At 53.1% G+C, this 18,902-nt stretch overlaps 1 protein-coding gene across 5 annotated transcripts in view; it reads left to right on the top strand.

The window, feature by feature from the left end:
- Positions 1-12,833, top strand: part of PDGFRB (platelet derived growth factor receptor beta) — a 36,950-nt gene extending 24,117 nt beyond the window's left edge. For all 5 annotated transcript variants that reach the window (XM_006906394.3, XM_025043006.1, XM_025043005.1 and 2 more), the window contains 13 exons: positions 256-350; positions 1,335-1,467; positions 2,016-2,120; positions 2,490-2,600; positions 3,690-3,849; positions 4,932-5,092; positions 5,677-5,795; positions 6,070-6,192; positions 6,999-7,110; positions 7,566-7,665; positions 8,221-8,326; positions 9,238-9,470; positions 10,766-12,833. In XM_006906394.3, coding sequence (XP_006906456.1) covers positions 256-350; positions 1,335-1,467; positions 2,016-2,120; positions 2,490-2,600; positions 3,690-3,849; positions 4,932-5,092; positions 5,677-5,795; positions 6,070-6,192; positions 6,999-7,110; positions 7,566-7,665; positions 8,221-8,326; positions 9,238-9,470; positions 10,766-10,967 — 1,760 coding nt within the window. In that variant the 3' untranslated portion in view covers positions 10,968-12,833. The remainder of the gene's footprint in view (positions 1-255; positions 351-1,334; positions 1,468-2,015; positions 2,121-2,489; positions 2,601-3,689; positions 3,850-4,931; positions 5,093-5,676; positions 5,796-6,069; positions 6,193-6,998; positions 7,111-7,565; positions 7,666-8,220; positions 8,327-9,237; positions 9,471-10,765) is intronic.
- Positions 12,834-18,902: the final 6,069 nt, after the last annotated feature.

The following is an 18,902-nucleotide window of genomic DNA, read 5'->3' as shown; positions in this document are numbered from 1 at the left end:
AGAAATCTGAGCTGGGGCTAGTTACTGAAGGGCGTGGAGGGTATTTATGGGAGAGGCTAAGTGTGTGGCCCAGAGGGAGAGGCTGAGGGTCTGACATCATAGACTGTGGCAGGGGGTTGGGGCAGGGGGTTGAAGGAGGGTTTCTGTTCTGGGCAGGATGGGCAGAGAGGGATTTGTGGTACCAGAGGTGGGTGAGGGGAGAGCAACTGCCAAGTGCCCTGTTGTCTTATGACCAGGTCTTGTCTCTGCCTCTAGCCTCGCCCTTCAAGGTGGTGGTGATCTCAGCCATCTTGGCCTTGGTAGTCCTCACAATCATCTCTTTCTTCATCCTCATTATGCTCTGGCAGAAGGTAAGCCCACACTTACCTAATGTGTACAGACTAGCACAGATTGTTTTGTATGAACTACCTCTACCCCCGCCCCCCACCCCACCTGCTGTCCTTGAATCCTGCAGGATCTGGCCACGTCTGGGGCCCAGCACAGAACTCAGGTGTGAAATGACATAGAATGGTGCTGGGTGTCTGAGCTGAGCTGCCTCCATCCCCAGCAGCCTGGCCCAACATGGACCTGGTCCAGGCCATCAGGGTGTCCTGTCCCTGCTGTCCCCCTGTCCGGGTTTTGCTCAGACATCATTCCTGCCCATCCCAGCCATCCATGGGGCACGAAACCTTTGGGGTAGACCCCAAATCCTGGGCCCAGGATTCTTCCAACTCTTACCCACAGAGACTTTAAGATTCTACTAAACTGCATTCTAATCCTGTTAATCTGTAATTTCCATGTTCTGTTCTGAGATTTCACTGTTCTATGCTTCAAATATAATACGATTTCTGCATTAGGATTGCAGTGCCCCATAGTCTATCTTTCTAAAATTCCAATGCTGTGATTTCAACATTCTAGGGATTCAATATCCTACAGTTACATTTTTTCCTGAGATTTCTGCTGTGACTACCCTAGCATGCAGAGGGGCTGTCCACATCTGTCAGAGTACTCCTGCTTTGTGTCACTTTCTGACGCTACCTGCTCTTCTACTCCCATCTCTTCTCCAGAAGCAGCTGAGGCTCTAGGAGAAGCTGGTGAGGAGGTTCTAATCAGCTGGGTTTCAGCTGTCAGCTCCTCTTCAGGCACTTTTTAGCTGGAACCGCTTGGCATCTGTTACCCCTGAGCCCATGCAGGCCTTGAGTCTATGGATAACTTGCCTTGTGACTTCAGCTATGCCCCTGCCCCTCTCCGAGCCTCCGGGTCTCCTGGCCCCTCTGTCCCATAAGAAGCTACACCTAGTGAGCCTCAAGGCCCATACCCCCTCTGACGACCCATTCCTGGTCTCGGTCCTGCAGAAGCCCCGCTATGAGATCCGATGGAAGGTGATTGAATCCGTGAGCTCGGATGGCCATGAGTACATCTATGTGGACCCTATGCAGCTGCCCTATGACTCCACCTGGGAGCTACCACGGGACCAGCTTGTGCTTGGTCAGTCCAAGGAGGCCTCATGTGGCCGTGTGGGGACTTGAAGTGTATAGGAAGACTGAGGTCTGGTCCCAGCCTTGCCATGACTAGCTTTGAGACCTAGTGCCGATGTCTTGCCTTCTTTGGCCCTCAGTCTCCCCTTCTGTGCAATGGGGACAAGATGATCCCCCAGGGACCGTCCAGCATTGAGGTCCTGTGATCCCATGACTGTGAGATGGGACCCCTTCATGGTAAGAGAGGAAGTATTAATTGAGGACGGGCTGAGCACCAAGCCTATGCTTAGTCTAGGTGGGAGGCCGAGGGGTACGGAGGGGCTGTGCCCCCGTCTGGGGAGGGAGGAAGGCTTCCAGGGACTAAGATGGCCCAGAAAGCAGGTAAGACAGAAATGAGACACCAGGAAGGACTGTGAAGCACTGTGAGTTTTGGAGCCTCCTCTGGTGGAACACCTTAAGTGCAGGGTGGTCGAGGGATATCTATGTAGGTTGACCTCAGAGGGAGTGGGGCTGCAGCTTCCTGGCGGCCCAGGAGCTCAGGGATCATCTCTACTGCAGGGCGCACCCTCGGTTCCGGGGCCTTTGGGCAGGTGGTGGAAGCCACAGCTCATGGCCTGAGCCATTCTCAGGCCACAATGAAAGTGGCTGTCAAGATGCTGAAATGTGAGTCTTGGGAACCCCACTCCCAACCTCTCTCCTGCCCCCTCCCTACACACTCAGGCACTCCCAGAGCAGGCCAGGGCTGATTCGAATTCGCTGGTCACACTGCAGCCAGCACGGCGCCTGGTTCTGTTTTGGGAGAGAGGCTTCCTCACCCTGCGCCCTCCTCTGGCAGCCTCCTTCCTCCCTTTCCTCCCTCTGCTCTCTGCTTTCCTCCCATCATCTTTCCCCTCCCCCTGCATGTAGGTCCTTACTACCCTTGGCCACCTGGGTCTTATAGCACAGACTGGAGCAGAAGAGCCAGAACAGGCTTTAGTGAGGACTTCGTGGGGCCTCAGTGATGGAGCCTGAGTCCCCTCCTCTATCCCGTAGCCACTGCCCGCAGCAGTGAGAAGCAAGCCCTTATGTCGGAGCTGAAGATCATGAGTCACCTCGGGCCCCACCTGAACGTGGTCAACCTGCTTGGGGCTTGCACCAAAGGAGGTACAATCCTACTTGCCCAGAGGATTCTGGGAAATGCCAGAGGCCAGGGCCTAGCCCCTCTCCACCCCGTCCTCAATCCAGAGACAGCTAGATACTCCAGCTGGGGTGTCTGCGCCCATCCTGTCCAGCATTTTCACTCATTCACAGAGCCAGATGGGCTTGGGGTTTAGAAACTCACAGAATCACAGCACCACCAAGGACTCTTCAGGTTACTAGACCCAGCAGTTCTCAAATCAAGGGGTCCTCAGACATTTAAAAATTCTCACAATAGATTTTCACTACTGTTATAAATGACAGCTTATGCAACACTGAGATCAATTATATCGCCACCACCGGAGGCAACCAGTCTGCTAACTGAGAGCTGCCTCGATTCAGATCATAGAGTAAAGTCTGTCGGGCCAAGTGTGTTTATCTGAAGGTCCGATTGCAAGTTAAGCCACACACACACACACACACACACACACACACACACACACACACACAAATGTTATTGCCATTTGCAGCTGCTTGTTGTGAGGTTTGGGATTTTCCTCAGTATTGTGCAACCAAAACCAAATACAGAAGTACATTGCATGCATAGGCTAATTTATGCCTGCGATGATCGCCCATTTCACAATTTTTGTTTTCATTGCTATCTTCAAATTCTCACTGATTGACTTTAAGTAGATTTATTTTATTTGAATTTAAACAGTAACCTGAAATAAAGAGTTGCCTCTATTTATATACTGGGCTCCAAAACAAGCTTTATTTTGAAAAACGTATCGATAGCAGCTAACACTGTGTGCTTGCTATGTGCCAAGCACTGAGCTGAGCCGACAAAGACATTATCCCATGAACACTCACGAGAGCCCTTCAAAGTGGGTATTTATTAGCCCCATTTGACAGATGGGGAAAGTAAGGCTCAGGGAGATTAAGTATCTTGCTCATGGTCACAGAGGCAGGGAAAGAATCTGCGTTTGCCTGGCGTTACAGCCTCTTCGCCATCATACCAAGCTGATTCTCTCACGCGTCGTCTGTCATTAGCCTCATGGGCCTGATGGGAACCCTGAGGCCTCCCTGAGGGCTCTCCCTGGGCCTCTTCCTCCACAGGGCCCATCTACATCATCACTGAGTACTGCCGCTACGGCGACCTGGTGGACTACCTGCACCGCAACAAGCATACCTTCCTGCAGCACTGCTCCGACAAGGGCCGCCGGGCCAGCGCCGAGCTCTACAGCAACGCACTGCCTGTTGGGCTCCCCCTGCCCAGGTATGGGGATGGAGGCAGGGAGCTGAATCTTTTGGGAGCCGTGAGGAGCATCTGCTTACTCCCTCCTTGTCCAGGACAGGAAGCTGAGGCTAAGGCGAGTAGAGTCGCTCCTGGAGCCAGGGCTGTTCCACAAGTCAGTCCAAGACCCAGGCCTCAGCCACCCCACAGGAAGGCATGACCATAATGGCGATGATAGTGATGGGGTCGGCTGACTCCTACTGGCTGTCTGCAGTGTGTCAGGCCCTGTGCTAAGCACTCTTCAGACGTGACCCCTTGACCCCTCATAGGGTCCTTGTGTCGAGACACTGTGATACTGTCCTAGCCTTCCACAGTGAGCACTTGGAGCTCTCCTGTCCCAGGCCTGACTCCATGTTCTGCTCCTCACTGCAGCTCCCACTCCCTCTGCACAGCTGTCTCTCCAGTGCCCTGAGGCCACTGCAACCCCCTCTACTTCTTTTCCAAATATAACGTCTTAATTCTTTTGCTCATTACAAAAGCAATATGTGTTTATTGCAGAGACAAGAGTAACTTCAGAAAAACATTAAGAGACAGCAAAACTCATCCCTGTCCTCCCTAACATTTTGAGTGATTTCCTTCCAGTCTTTTTTCTGCTCGTAGGGACGCGTTTCTATGGTATGTGGGGGAGTTGATGCTACAAGCAGAGGCATGAGGGCAATTCATTGCCCACTCTGGGTTGTGGCCGGGCACTCGTAGGGCAGCGTGGCCGGATGGCACCATAAAGGCCACAGCAAGATGCCTTGGTACACACCCTTCTTGTGACCCTTGTCTTGGGGTGTTGTAATTGCCCCTGGGTCTGAGCTCTTTAAGACACACACTGGGTCTTATGTCATCTTGGCAGCCCCAGGACCCAGCTCAGGGCCCCACGGGTTGATTGAAAGGGCTTTCTTTATGGTAATTCACATGACAGTGGCAGGCTGGGGGAGGATGAGGGGGAATGAAAGAGAGAAGAAAAACATGAGTGACAAGGCCTTGTGGGCCCCAGGAGTAAACGGAGGGGCAGGAGCGGGGAGAGAAGGGGAAACCAGTGGCCTCAACTTCTGCAATGATTCTCTCATGCTCAGCCATATGTCCCTGCCTGGGGAGAGTGATGGTGGCTACATGGACATGAGCAAGGATGAGTCGGTGGACTACGTGCCCATGCTGGACATGAAAGGGGACATCAAGTATGCAGACATCGAGTCCTCTAACTACATGGCTCCTTATGATAACTACGTTCCCTCCGGTGGGTGCACGCGGTGACCGTACACCTGTATGGCCCTCATACCTGTGCAGCGACGCATTCTTTTCAAAGCCTTTCACATACCCAGCCTAGCAACAGCCCTGAGAGGAAGGTGGCCTTGTGCCCAGTTCATAGATGGAGAAACTGAGTGCAGCCATTTGCCCAAAGCTGTTGTGTATGTGGGGGGGGGTGCCCAAGATGAACCCCTGTTTCTGGGTCCAGAGATATGCACACAGCTCACAGGGAGGGGAAGCAGTAGGGTGGGGTGGGGGGAGTACCTAGCCTCCTGGGTCTTGGGGGAGAGAAGTCTGCTCGGAGAGGGCCCCAGGCTGATCTAGTGTCCTCCAAAAAGCGGGCAGGCCAGGCTGAGCAAAGGTAGCCCAGGGCTAATGCTGAAAGTTTTTCTGGACGATGAAGGTTCTGATAAAGTGGGAGAGATTTAGGTTAGATATTTGGAAATCGTTCTTCCTTTTGGGGAAGACTTAGAGGATCAGTAGCCCCCTGTCCTGGACGTTCATCCAAAGAGCAGAGGTTCTGTGGGCCATGGGAAGACACAAGACGGTGGGTGACCCTCTACTCTCCCCTAGCTCCTGAGAGGACCTGTCGAGCAACTTTGATCAATGAATCCCCAGTGCTCAGCTACACGGATCTTGTGGGCTTCAGCTATCAGGTGGCCAATGGCATGGAGTTCCTGGCCTCCAAGAATGTACGTGTGGTCGCAGTGGGTACATCCAGGTCATGGGAGGTGGGTCACCCAGCCAGCCACGGTCCTCCAAGTACACAGACCTACATGGAAGCTACGTCCCCTCTGGTGGGCGAGGACAGCGAATGCCCTCACACCGTGTGCCTCTCTCACCCGTGTGGCCCCTCACACCTAGACAGCGATGCATTGTTTCTCAAAGCACTTGAGACAGAGGGTCTTTCTCCATAATTGCCCCCAAGGCCTCAGCTCCCACCCTCTCCCGCTCTTCTCCACCCAGTGTGTCCACCGAGACCTGGCAGCCAGGAATGTGCTCATCTGCGAGGGCAAACTGGTCAAGATCTGTGACTTCGGCCTGGCTCGTGACATCATGAGGGATTCTAACTACATCTCCAAAGGCAGCGTGAGTACCTTCTCCCACCCTGTGTGCCTCTGACCCTCCTGGTCAGCATGGCTTTGGCTCATAGATCAGGGCAGGGCTCCTCATGGTCTGACCTGCCCAGCAGTGACAGGCTCTGCCTGCCAAGCCATGAGTGCAGGGACGGGAAAGGTGCCACCACTGTGCATGGGGTTTGAGGGGGCAAAGATGATGAGGCTTGGGGTGGGCTGGGGGCTCAGATTTGCTGGTCATGGCAGGGAGCAAGGGACCAGCTGTCATGGGTCTTGGGGAGTTTGGAGAGGGAGCAAGCCAAATGTGTTGTCCTAGCTGTGGCAGGGGTTAGAGGAAGAAGCCTAGGTGACAGCTTAAGGCAGACAAATAGGTGATGGGCAGTATTTGGTTAAAATATGACCATCCTGCCTCCCACTCATGTCCCCAGAACCCCAGAGCTAGATGGCCACTAGGCCACAGAGATCTAAAGCGGCTAGGATGAGAGCTGGGTAGCACCTTGGCCATGTCCCTGGTTCCCATTCCCCTCTGCCGGCTCAGCCAGGGATCTCTCCTGGGGTCAGGAAGGGAAGTCTGTTCCATGAAGAGCCTCAGACCCTGAAGCTACTATGTCCCCAGCTTGTGGGGAAATACTCGGCCTCCTGATCCTCTGGCCAGTACTGGGATCGGTGTAGGAATTGTGTGCCAGCAGAGATAGGCCCTCAGGGACGAGGGAATGAGAAAGGGCTGGGGATGGGACCTGCCAGGCCTCCTTCCCACACCCAGGTGCAGCGTGGGGCTCCGCCCCTCCTTGCACTCAGGCCATCCTTGGCCTCCCACAGACCTTCCTGCCCCTGAAGTGGATGGCCCCCGAGAGCATCTTCAACAGCCTCTACACCACCCTGAGTGACGTTTGGTCCTTTGGGATCCTACTCTGGGAGATCTTCACCCTGGGTAATGCTTTCTTCTCCCATAGCCCTCAGCGGCACGGCGGGGTAGTCACCCTGACCACGCATACTTCCAGCCTGGTCAGGGCCGTGAACAGACTCTGGGGTATGGCTTGGGGCTCCGGTTCAAGTCCCAGCTCTGCTGCTTCTACACTGCTGTGTGACCTTGGCAAGTCTCTTGCCCTCTCTGGGTCTCTTGACCGCCCCATCTGAGTATCAAAGGGTTTGGGCAGTGACATCAAAGAGGCTGCTTGGCTCTGGTATTCTCTGGTCCTCTGATCTGGGGAAGGTTGCAATTTGTCCAGAACCATGAAGGAGCCCACATTCCCTAATTCCAAGGCCCCTTCGCCCATGCGAGGGCTTCTGTGCCTCTTCCTGTTCCGCGGAAGAGGGTTCCTGCCGGTTTTTTTTTCAACACCCCTGAGCCTGTGTATCTCTTCTCTTGTCTTTGCTCCCCAACAGGTGGCACCCCTTATCCAGAGCTGCCCATGAACGAGCAGTTCTATAATGCCATCAAACGGGGTTACCGCATGGCCCAGCCTGCTCATGCCTCCGACGAGATGTGAGTGGCACATTTGGGAGGAATTTTCGGTGCAAACGATAAATATCCAACGTCACTAGACTAAGTCAAAAATAGATTTATTAGTTCAGAGATCTAGTAAAATCTAGGCGTGTGGACGACCTCATCATCAATCTCTCCTTCTTACTCTGGGCTCTGCTTTCCTCTGTTCCAACCTCGAATTCAGGCTGGCGCTACTCAGTGACTATGTCCTAGCTGCTTTCAGCATAGCTCCAGCAGAAGGCCCAGAGCTGACTGTCACAGTTTCAGTTGGGGTCACATGCCCGTCCAGTCAGTACCAGCCACTGAGCTGAGGGGATGAAAACTACCAGCCAGACCTGGGTTCTGTACTCACCAAGATGTGGCCAACCCCGTGGAACCACTGAACTGGGGGTGGAGGGAGGGCTCCCCAGGGAACACGCAGGTGTGGCAGTGGAGAAACGGCACCTATCCACCTCCCTTCTCCAAGTTCTTTCATTGCTCGCCTTGTTCCGGGGCGGCAGCCACCCTCCCTCTGCACCCTGTGTCGCGGACCCTGACCCTTGTGTCCCTCTTCAGCTACAAGATCATGCAGAAATGCTGGGAGGAGAAGTTTGAGATCCGGCCCCCTTTCTCCCAGCTGGTGCTGCTTCTCGAGAGACTGCTGGGTGAGGGTTACAAAAAGGTAGGTTGAGGCAGGGTGGGGATGGGTAATGGAAAGTTTTGGTCCAGAGGTCAGATACTGGGTACAAGGCTCTGTGTGACATGCTGGTATTTGGGGGACCACCGTTTATCCTCTTTGGGCCTCAGTTTCCCTGCTGGTACTAGTCAGGGATGGGTTGGAGCTACGAGTTTAGTTTACGTTAGCAGCACAGAGAGTTTTCAGATGAAATCTCACATGGCAGCTGATTGGTTTAAAGTGGGGGGAGGGAACCTATAGCCCCCTTTATCCTGCATCCTTCCTCATGCCTTCACGCCCATGCCAAATCTTGGGTCTCCTTCAGAGGTTTCAACTCCCCCAGGCTAGATGACCACTAAGTGCCTGACCCCCTGGGCCTCGTCCAGACTCAGAGGAGGCAAGTAAAGCCAGCAGGGCCTTAAAACCCTCCCCGCCCACAGCAGGAGCGGGAGTGAGGGGAAACCATCTCCTTCGGCACTGACACGGCCCTCTCCCCAGGCCTCCTCCTAACCCCACTCTCACCCAGGTCTGGTATGGCTCAGGGACCAGTGGGATGGAGTAGAGTTGACACCATTCAGGATTTAGGGATACTGAGATCTCACTGAAGGAAGCTGAGGCAGGATGGGAGCCTGCATCTATCTAGTCGGAAGGTGGGGAAGTGTTAGGGTCGCGGGTGCTGGTCCACTGACTGTCCCTTCCCTGGGTGGTTCTGAGATCGCCTTGTCTTGTGAGATGCCAGGTGGGAGGGTAGCTTAGCCATGTGGCTTTGGGTACCTGTCCTTCCTCTCTGAGCAACAGTTGTCCAATTTACATAAGGCACAAGGGGCTGGATCAGAATCTCACTGTCGGGTGATCCCTAAAGGCTTTTCTGATCTGATCTTCCCTGTTTCGCCGGCTCTCCTGGCCCCTTGGAGCAGAAGTACCAGCAGGTGGATGAGGAGTTTCTGAGGAGCGACCACCCAGCCGTCCTGCGGTCCCAGGCCCGCCTGCCTGGCTTCCATGGCCTGCGATCCCCCCTGCACACCAGCTCAGTCCTCTACACTGCCGTGCAGCCCAACGAGGGTGACAACGACTATATCATCCCCCTGCCTGACCCCAAACCTGAGGTTGCTGATGAGGGCCCACTGGAGGGTTCCCCTAGCCTTGCCAGGTAGCTAACTGCTGTGGCCTGGGGCATGCGAGAGAGAGAGAGAGAGAGAGAGAGAGCGCGAGAGAGCGAGAGAGCGAGAGAGCGAGAGAGCGAGATGTGTGTGTGTGTTGTGTGTGTGTGTCCCTGGCAGCAGGCTTGCCTTGGAAGTAGGTTACAGAAGGTGAGCACTCCTTCCTGTCAGGGACTAGAACTGAGAATTGAACTCACTTGATCTTTAACACCCTCAGGTGGAGAGGGCAGGCTGATAAGAGAGAGCATGGGATGGGTCTTATCTGCAATGTAGTTGTTTCCTTCAAAGGAGCCCCCATAGGCCATCTATACTCTCCTCTTTCTAGGCCCCGTCCTAGCCCTAAGGAGAAGAGGAAGGAAACCTAATTAGCATCCCTGGTACCCATGTGTTACTCTGGGTCATCGCTAGCTCCAGCCTGTGGTCTGTCCTTCAACACCATGCCCTGCGGGCCCCAGGGAGCCAGCATGGTTAGAGGAGGCAGAGGTACCTACAGGAGTTCGGGTCAGAATTCAGCCCGGGAAGGAGATAGATGCGTGCTATTCTGTGCCTTGGGATGTGGTGAAGTTAGAGTGTGGGGTCGACTTTGGCGGAAGGCCCAGCTGTTGCCTGGACTTGATGTTCAGACAGAGTCCTCCCTCAGTTGGAGAGAAGGGCTCCCCATAAGGCCAAACCCTCCCCGCCAAAAAACAAGACCCACCCCATGGTGAAGTGGCAGGAGCTCCATCTGGGTTCCAACTCCAGGCACCTTCTCTCTCTGTGTGCTGGGAGCACACACGGGACTCAGAAAGCTCCCCAAAGGCCCTCCCACCCCATTTAAGCAGCTAATATTCCAAGGCTCCAGGTAGACACCGTGCAGAGGAATTAAGCTGGCTCTCTTTTGTGCCCTTGGACAAGTTGTTTCCCGTATCTGAACTTCAGTCTCTCGATGTATAAAATAAAAACAATAAGAGCACTTCGGTTTGGAGGTTGTTGTGAGGATTCGATGGCATAGTGTGCCTTCAGGAGGGCAGGAGCTGGAGACACTGGTGGGTGAGGAATAAGCTGGATCCGTTGTGAAGTGCCAGCTCCTACACTTATCCGCTGTGTGGTATAGGACAGTGACGTAACCTCTCTGAGCGGCACTTTCCCCACTGTGCCTGCCTTGCATAGTCTTTACGAGGATTAAATGAGCTGAAGTGTGTAAGGCACGTGGCACAAGTTCGGACACATCGAAAGCTCTTGATTAATGCTGTTATTTTACTGTGGTTCCCTCCCAGCCTCTCACTCACCTGCCTTCTCCCTCTAGCTCCACCCTGAATGAAGTCAACACCTCCTCTACCATCTCCTGTGACAGCCCCCTGGAACCCCAAGAGGAACCAGAACCAGAGCCCCAGCCTGAGCCCCAGGTGGAACCGGAGCTGGAGCCAGGGCCGGAGCTGGAGCAGGAGTGGCCACCAGATTCAAGCTGCCCTGGGCCTCGGGCCGAGGCAGAGGAGAGCTTCCTGTAGGGGGCTGGCCCCCACCCTGCCCTGCCCGAACTGAAGCTCCCCCTGACCTCCCAGCACCCTGCACCCCCTGGCCTGGCCTGGCCTTCCATCAACAAGGCTGAGCCCATCAGCTGTCCCCTTCTGGAAAGCTTTGGTCCCTGGCATGTTGCACCCCAACCCCTGGGGCTGGCTTAGGAGGCAGGAGGACTGCAGGGGCCATGACCAGCCCTCTGCCTCTAGGGAGGCCATGTGACTATGAGCCCAGGTTCCCCCAAAGGACTCAGTTTCTCCATCTGTAAGATGGGAAAGTTGGAGTTGGTGACCCACAGTCTGGGATTCTTCTGGCTGACAGGTGGGGAGGTTGGAATCCATGGGGAGATTCTCAAGGTTCATAAGGTGGTAAATGAACTTTTTTCTGTTCAGCAAACTACCCCTCAAGGAGCTGCAGCTCTCTCCTACTTCTGTCTGCCCAAGAGTTGGAGAAGGGACCCTGGCATCCCTGGCTCCTGGCTGAGCTGGGGCCTGGCCTTGGACAGTGTCGCCTCATCCGGAAGCCTTCTCCCCTCGATGCCAGTCTTTGCTTTCCCAGGCCCAAGCTGGTCTGGGGCCATCCATGCTTAATTAGTGCTAGGGGCTGAGCCAAGTCGAGGACATTCTGGCCTATAGCCCCTGCCTCAGGCACTCGGGGCACACCTGCCCATAAAAAGTGCCTGTGCCTGTGTCTTCCTGGCCCTGTGAGTCCTGGGACCTTTCTCCTCATCACTGCGAGTCTTATCCTATCCACCAGAGTGTCCAGGGCCAGGTGGGCCCATGCCCTGATGAGTGTGTTGACATGTCCGTGAACAGTGGCCACGTGTGTGGACCAGTATGTGGCCCTTCTGTGCTCTGGACCTTCTAAGAGACCTCGCAGGATTCCCTGGCCCGATTTCTGGGCCTGTTTTCTCTGTTGAAGTATGAGCAAGTTGGACTCACTGACTTTTGGTTCCCCTCCAGCACTAACATTCTAGAATATTCTAAGGGTTGTACACTTGCCCAGATGAAGCCAAACCTCCATCCATCCTGGGGGTCAACTGGGTCTGGGGAGATTCCAGACCACATACTCTAGGCATTCAGGAACCATGCCCCTTCCCCAGGCCCCCGGCAAGTCCCCAAAGGCCAGCTGCCGAGGCCTTGACTCGGAGTGACAGCCAGTGTCCTGAAAAGCCCTCAGCAGCTGCCCCAGGGACATGGGAAGATCACAGGACACCTTTCAGTACCCACAATGACCCCTGGAGCTACCCTGGGCCAAGAAGGCAGAGAGGGCAAATCAGGCCACCTGACATAGTCCCCCACTCCAGCACCTGTTCTCCAAGTCTGTCTCGAAGACACAATGGACAGCGAGAGCCCCTGGGGAGCCCTGGAAAGGACAGGAAGCCTTGGATGGGGAACCTGAGGAAGGGGTACAAGAGGTGGGTGCCCTGAAGACTGCCTTCTCACCTGCCAGCTGCCTCATCCTGAGGCAGCACCCATGGGGTCTGGCTTTGTCACTGCCCAGGTCCACTCACCTCACTGTCTCTGCCAGCCACACTCTAGCCCAGTGGGCACTGAAGTGCCAGGGGAATGAGGGCTGTGGCCAAGACCTCTGGCGGGGGAGGGTTGGAAAGGGTGCTGGTTGGCACCTCCCTGCCCCGGGGCCCGCAAAGCCTGGTGGAGGAGAAGGAGTGGGTTCTCGCTACGGTACCAAAGATGTAATCGCCTAGGTTTACAAGTATTTTTAGGACTCACATTAACTCACATTTATACAACAGAAGTGCTATTTTGTATGCCATCAAAATTTCCTATCCGTATACTTTTTTTTTTTTTTTTTAAGGGAAAGATTTGAATATTAAACCTGGTGCTTCTCACTCATGGACGTCGTGGTCTCACGGGTCTGAGTCCTCGTGCCTGGGAGGTGGTGGGAGTGGGGTAGAGATGATGAGGTCCTTTCTGCTCTGAGTCTGGTTTCCCTCTGTAAGATGGGGGTTTTCACCCCCTTGCTAGTAGCTGGGTGACCTGGACACCGGGCCTCAGTTTTCTCAGTTGGGACGTGAGAAGACTCTTCTGGCTCTGCAGGGTCTGGCCCCAGGTCAGGCAGAACTGTTTACAGGCTTGTGCTAAGGAGCATGAGCCCCTCCTGCTGCCCCTGCCGCACCCCACTCCACCCTACCATGTGCTTTGGCTTTGGCTCTTAAGCTGACCCTGCCTGCCTTACCCCCGCTCTGTGCCTACGGGCCAGATTGAAGCTGGTGTGGCTTGTGAGAGGCGTCTACTAAAGCCCAGACTCCAGGCCCCGGTGAGTAGTGGTCGGGTCCCAGGTAGGAACAGGGCGTACGGAGCACCCAGGAAGGCAGAGAGCTGGAAAAAGTGGAGAGAGAGGGTGAAAGAGAAGAAGAAAAGAGGAAGGTGTGGGGTGTGCGGCCGGCGCGAGGCCACGGAAGGAACGGGGCCTGGCTGTGGCCCTGAGGGCAGTCTCGACAGGCTGGGCAGGGGATTGCAGACCTGGCAGGCCCACCTTCTGGCTGCAGCAGCTCAGTGGTGTGGGGCTGGTGTGGGCCAGGCATCTTGGTGCTTGCTTGTTAGCTCGGTACTGGCCATAGGCTCCACTGCCCAGCCCAGGCCTGGGAGACCCTGACAGCAGCACGAGGCCAAGGGCCATAGAGCTACCAGGGGCAGGGGGCCAAGGGAAGAGGTCCGAGACCCAGGCTGGAGCTTCCTGGAAGGGGTCACCTGAAGTGGAACCAGTTTCCAGCCTGAGATCTGTCATACCTCACTGTGTGACCTTGGCCATCCCTTGCTCTCTCTGAGCTGGGGAAGGGGCATCTTGGTTTGTTTCTGGGTGAGAGGCACCTTCTTTGGAAGCCGCAGACCTCCCTGGACTGCCTCCAGGAGTCTGGGGCTGTGGCTGCCAGTGGGGAGAGGAATGGAGACGTGGGGCTCTGACTCATAGGCCTAGCCGCCAGCTCAGGAGCAGCTGAGCCATGCCAGGGGAAGCCCCGCTCGCTGCAGGGCCCCTCCTCGCCAAGCCGCCAAGCCCACCCTCCCGGGGTCCTGGCTTCAGAGCCCATGAACCCTTCTCTCCTGGCTGTGGAAGAAGATGAATGAGCCAATACTCAGATCTGCCCTGTAAAGAGAATAAACAACCACATTCCAGATGGGGATTATCCTCACTCATGGGAAAAGCCTCCTTCTGGAGGTCAGGAGACCTTGGCTGCCTCCACCTCAGGCCTGCTGCACGTCGGACCCTGCGTGAATCATACCACAGCAGGCCTCGATTTTCTTGGCAGAGAATGGAGCTAATGATGCTATAAAGAGATAAAGGATTAGATAAAACGCTGAGGATCACTTACTGAGCAGTTACTATGTACCAAGGCTGTCCTGTTGCTTCACAAACATTTTCTCATTCGACCTTCACATCAACCCTATGAACCAGGTATCACGATTGTTCCCATGTTACAAAGGAGAAACCAGTTCAGGGAGGTTATGAAGTGACGTGCCCAAGGTTATCTAGTTGGTATGGCAGGGATGGCATCGGGGCCTGGGCCTGGCCAACTCCCAAGTCAGCACTCAGGGAGGTAAAGCACCCGCCAAGGCTGTAAGGCTGCAGAGTTGGGGAGACTGGGTCCCTAACCCCTGTCTGCTGACTCCAGAACTCTCTGGTGCTGTGTGTCCCCAAGGGAAAGCATAGGAAAGTGCCGGTAAGAGGAAAGACCTATGTGAATCTGAAAGCTAGATAAAAATAATTTGAAAAGTTGGGTGGAGAGCTTGGACCTCACAGCCTCCTGTGCAGAGGGGTCCGGGGAGAGGGTAACTATAGGTCGGCCTCAGCTGGCTCCTGCCTCCCAACCTTGCCACTCAGTCAGGCTCCGGGATGCGTGAGCTGGAATTTTCCTCCCAGACAGATGAGCCACTCGGACGACACTATTCTTCCGCCACCCTATTCATAGCCAGGGGCTCGTTCCTGGAAAAAGAGGGAAAGACTAAAAGAAGCTATTGCCCCTGAGGCTCTGAACTTGAGCTGAGAGGAGCCCCACAACCCTCCATTAATGCGCTTTCTTCGATTTAGGGCGCTGTCTCCAAAAGGCCTCTTTTATTTTAGTTTCTTACTCATCTTCATAGTAATTAAAAGTTATTCATCTTCATAATGATTAAAAATTACTTTTGTAAAAGTATTTATGTAACTTTTGCCATCATTAGAAATATCTCTTACCAAAATACATGATACAGAAAGAGGAAGTCTTTGTGTATTTTGTATTTTAGGCTCCAGGAACATTTCAAATGCTTATCTTTTTTATTCGACAAATGTGTGCGTAGGAATTTATCTTATGGAAATTCTGTCCTCATTGTTAATCATTTAGTTATATTCTTCTAGGTCCCCTCCGTACACTCATACTAATATTTATATTTTGTAGTTATAACTATGTATACAGGTATATAATTATAATTTTAAACAAAACTACCACTGCTATTTTGCAACTTTTTGCTTTTAACTTAACAATACATGATGGACACACTCACAGTTCAGTGGTACCTGCAGATATTAATTCATTCACTTTGAGAGCTGCACATAATTTAAAAGAATGTCTGTGCCATAAAATATTTAACCAGTCCCATACCGATGGACGTTTAGTGTTTCAGAGTTATAAATTATGCTGCAATGGCCATTGTTTGCAAAGTACATTTATATTTGCATATTTATGTAAGCATCTTTTTCCATAGGATAAATACCTGGACACAGAGTTGCTGAGTAAAGAGGATAAATATTTAAAACATTACTGGATTCAAAAAGTTCCCTTAAAAAACACAAAACCATAGAATTTCTGGAAGGCTAAGAAAAGCAAACATAAAATGATGAACACAAAATAACTTAATTCTAGTTAGGCGCTCTGGCCTTCTGGAAGAAGTTTGGAGACTCTTCTGTTTGTTGGAAAAAAGCCACGAACTAGTAGTAAAAAGAAGTTAAAGACAGGAGTGCACCAAGCAGAGACTCTCTGGAGTGACCAGAGGGCTTCGAAGACTTGCAGAAGCAGAAGCTTTCCTGAAATGCAACTCCCACTTATGGGCTCCCAGCCCCCACCACCCAGAGGGGCCAACCCAGCATCCCCTCATGCCCTGGCTCTGCCCTGGTCCCTCACAGTTTAGAGAGTGTGGTCCCATGTGATGTTCACAATAACCTATGAGACAAGCCATGGGGAGATGAGTTTTAGATGAGGAAGCTGAGACTCAGAGCCATTAAGTGCGAGCCCAAGGTCATACCCAGGGAGGAGGCTCTTGCCTGCCAGGCTGGTGTCCTTGCTACTGTCTTGCTCAGGGAGTCTGTAAGTCCAGTTCCTGGACGCAGGGAAAGCAGGCTAGGCCCTGGAGTCAGGGTGCTGATGGCCCGTTCAGGGTGTGGCTCCTGAATTCTCTGGGGGGGGGCTCCCCCTTGGAGTGGGGTTCTGGGGCTTCTCTGGGGTGTGACGGATTCTCACAGCTCAGAATGCGATCTGCCATGGCTGTATCAGGGGCCTGGCTCATCTCAGGATCTGGCAGGACCTCAGGGACATCACAGGAGCCACACTGCCTCTTTGCGACCCCTCCCCCTAGCTTGGCCCCTGCCCCTCACCTTGGGCCCCCCTTGGCCTGCCTGCCCTTTCCAGTCACTCCCTTGGGGCTCTGCTCCTTCGAATAGGCTTGGGGGCAGTTCCATAGACTCTTTCTGGTTTGGGGTTTTATGAGTAATCACTGCAAGAAACAAAAAAAAATAAAAAAAAAATGTCACAAACACAAGGAAGTTAGAAAGCTTCTGTAAAATCACAGAATTCTCAGAGTGCTTGTTGCCCTTCTGAAGTGAGAAGATGGACGCTTCCATGCCTGAAAGTTTCTCTTGTTCATCACTGATCTCCCTGAAGCATATTATGACCTTGGCTCTCCTTTGCTCAAATATCTTCAATGGCTCCCCGTGTCCCAACAAACACAGTCCAGACTCCCTGGTGTGCTCTTCAAGGCCCTCCCTGACCTGATTCTGGCCTCTCCAGCTGCCTCTCCCACATCTGCCCTCCAAGGCCTGTCTACCCCGTGTGGGCCACAAGCTTGCCAACCTTTCAACAATGCACAAAGGTTCCCTTTCCTCCGTATTTTCCCCAACACTTGTTATCCTCGTCTTTGTGATAATAGCCATTCCTGACAGGTGTGAGGTGATATCTTATTGTGGTTTTTATTTGCATTTTCCTGATGATCAGAGATGTTGTACCTCTTGGCCATTTGTATATCTTCTTTGGAAATATGTCTATTTAGTTCCTCTGCTCATTTTTTAATTGGATTTTTTTTAAATTGAGTTGTATGAGTTCCTTATATATTTTGGATATTAACGCCTTATCCGATATATGATTTGCAAATATTTTCTCCCATTCTGTATGTTGCCTTTTCATTTTGTTGATCATTTATTTTGCTGTGCAGAAGCCCTACCTCTGCACCTCTGTTGATGCTGCCCAGCCCTCTACAGCCAAAGGGCAAACTCTTGCCCTAAACACCAGCCTAGCATAAAGCCACCCCCTCCAGGAAGTCTTCCTGATCTCTTGGCTGGAAGTGATTTCTCTTCCCAGTCCTTTGTGCCTCTCATGGGCTCTCATGTTTGTTTGACACCCTTAGCCCCTGGATGTCCTATGAGCTCTCTCACCTCCAGGCCTTTACCATGTGTCCTCCCTGAACCTCCCCCTCCAAATCCTTCTCAGCTTAGGCAGACTTTTCTTTGACTTCCCTCTTCAGTGCTCCCAGGACATCCTGCAACTCTCCCTATGTCCTGGCGCTGCCACCAGGCTGTGAGTTCCAGAAGGGAGGGATCATGCCTGCCATGTTCACCACTGTGTTTCTAGGGCCAAGCACAGAGTAAATGCTCAATTAATATCTGCCGAATGCACTTCACCTCATTATTGTCTCACTGGATTTGAGCCAGTAACCCCTCTGCCATTTTACAAATGAAGAAACTGAGAGAGGCCAGGGGCCTACCTGGTTGTGCTCACACAGCTAAGAGTGGGGAATGCAATTTCCGGCTTGTCTGGCTCCAAAGCCCAGGCCATTCCCCTCTACCTTGGCCTTTGAGAGCCCATTGCTGAAGGCAGGTGGTAAAACACATGGGTTTGGGGGCCAAGTTCCTGGGTTCAAATCCAGCTCTGCCACTTATCAGCTGTGTGACCCTGGGCAGGACACCTACCATCTCTGAATCTGTCTTTCCTCATCTGTAACATTGGGTAATTACGGCCCCTACGGTGGCTGTGAAGACCAAATGAGATGATCTATGCAAAAAGTTTAGTCCAGAGACTAGTGCAAAGAGAGGGCACTAATGGACAGGGTGACTCAAAATGGTCCATTTTTATGCCCTGAGTTAGAGTAATTATTAATAGCACCGCTTTTGGTCTCTCCTATTTGGATGATAAATCATGTCCGTGTCAATCCATGTCAGTGTTGTCACCTGCATTATAGTCTCACCACCTAGGTGCTTGTCTTACCCCCCAGCAGGGTAGTGAAGGCCCTAGAGGCAAGGAAGAGCCCCGAGCCTTCTCCTTTCTGGACCCAGAACAGGACCCAACCCATGAAGCATTCGCCAATGTTTCTCTGAGAGCAGAGAATGGCTTCTACTCTCTCTTCATCTGTTCATCCATTTACTCACTTACTCATGCATCTGGTACTGACCGAGTTCCCACTGTCTGCCGGGCCTGGGCTGTTCCCTGGGCTTGGGATGGGGCTGAGTTGAGTGGTCAGGAGAGTGGAGCTAAGCTGTCCCTGCCATGGGGCCTGAAGCCAGGAGCCAGGCAGGGAGATGAGGGTTGGGCCCTCAGTATGTGTGGAAACGTGACACGACCCATATAGTCGCCTCGGGATTTCCTAATCCTTGGGTTGACATATAAACTGTTCTCAAAGTTCCCCTGCCACAGGATAGAGTGATGTCAGTCTAGGATTCCT

Source organism: Pteropus alecto, unplaced genomic scaffold (genome assembly GCF_000325575.1).
Source record: "Pteropus alecto unplaced genomic scaffold, ASM32557v1 scaffold40, whole genome shotgun sequence".
In the NCBI taxonomy this organism is placed as follows: Eukaryota; Metazoa; Chordata; class Mammalia; order Chiroptera; family Pteropodidae; genus Pteropus; species Pteropus alecto.
The sequence above is the reverse complement of the archived record's forward strand: the minus strand, read 5'-3'. Positions and strand labels throughout refer to the sequence as shown.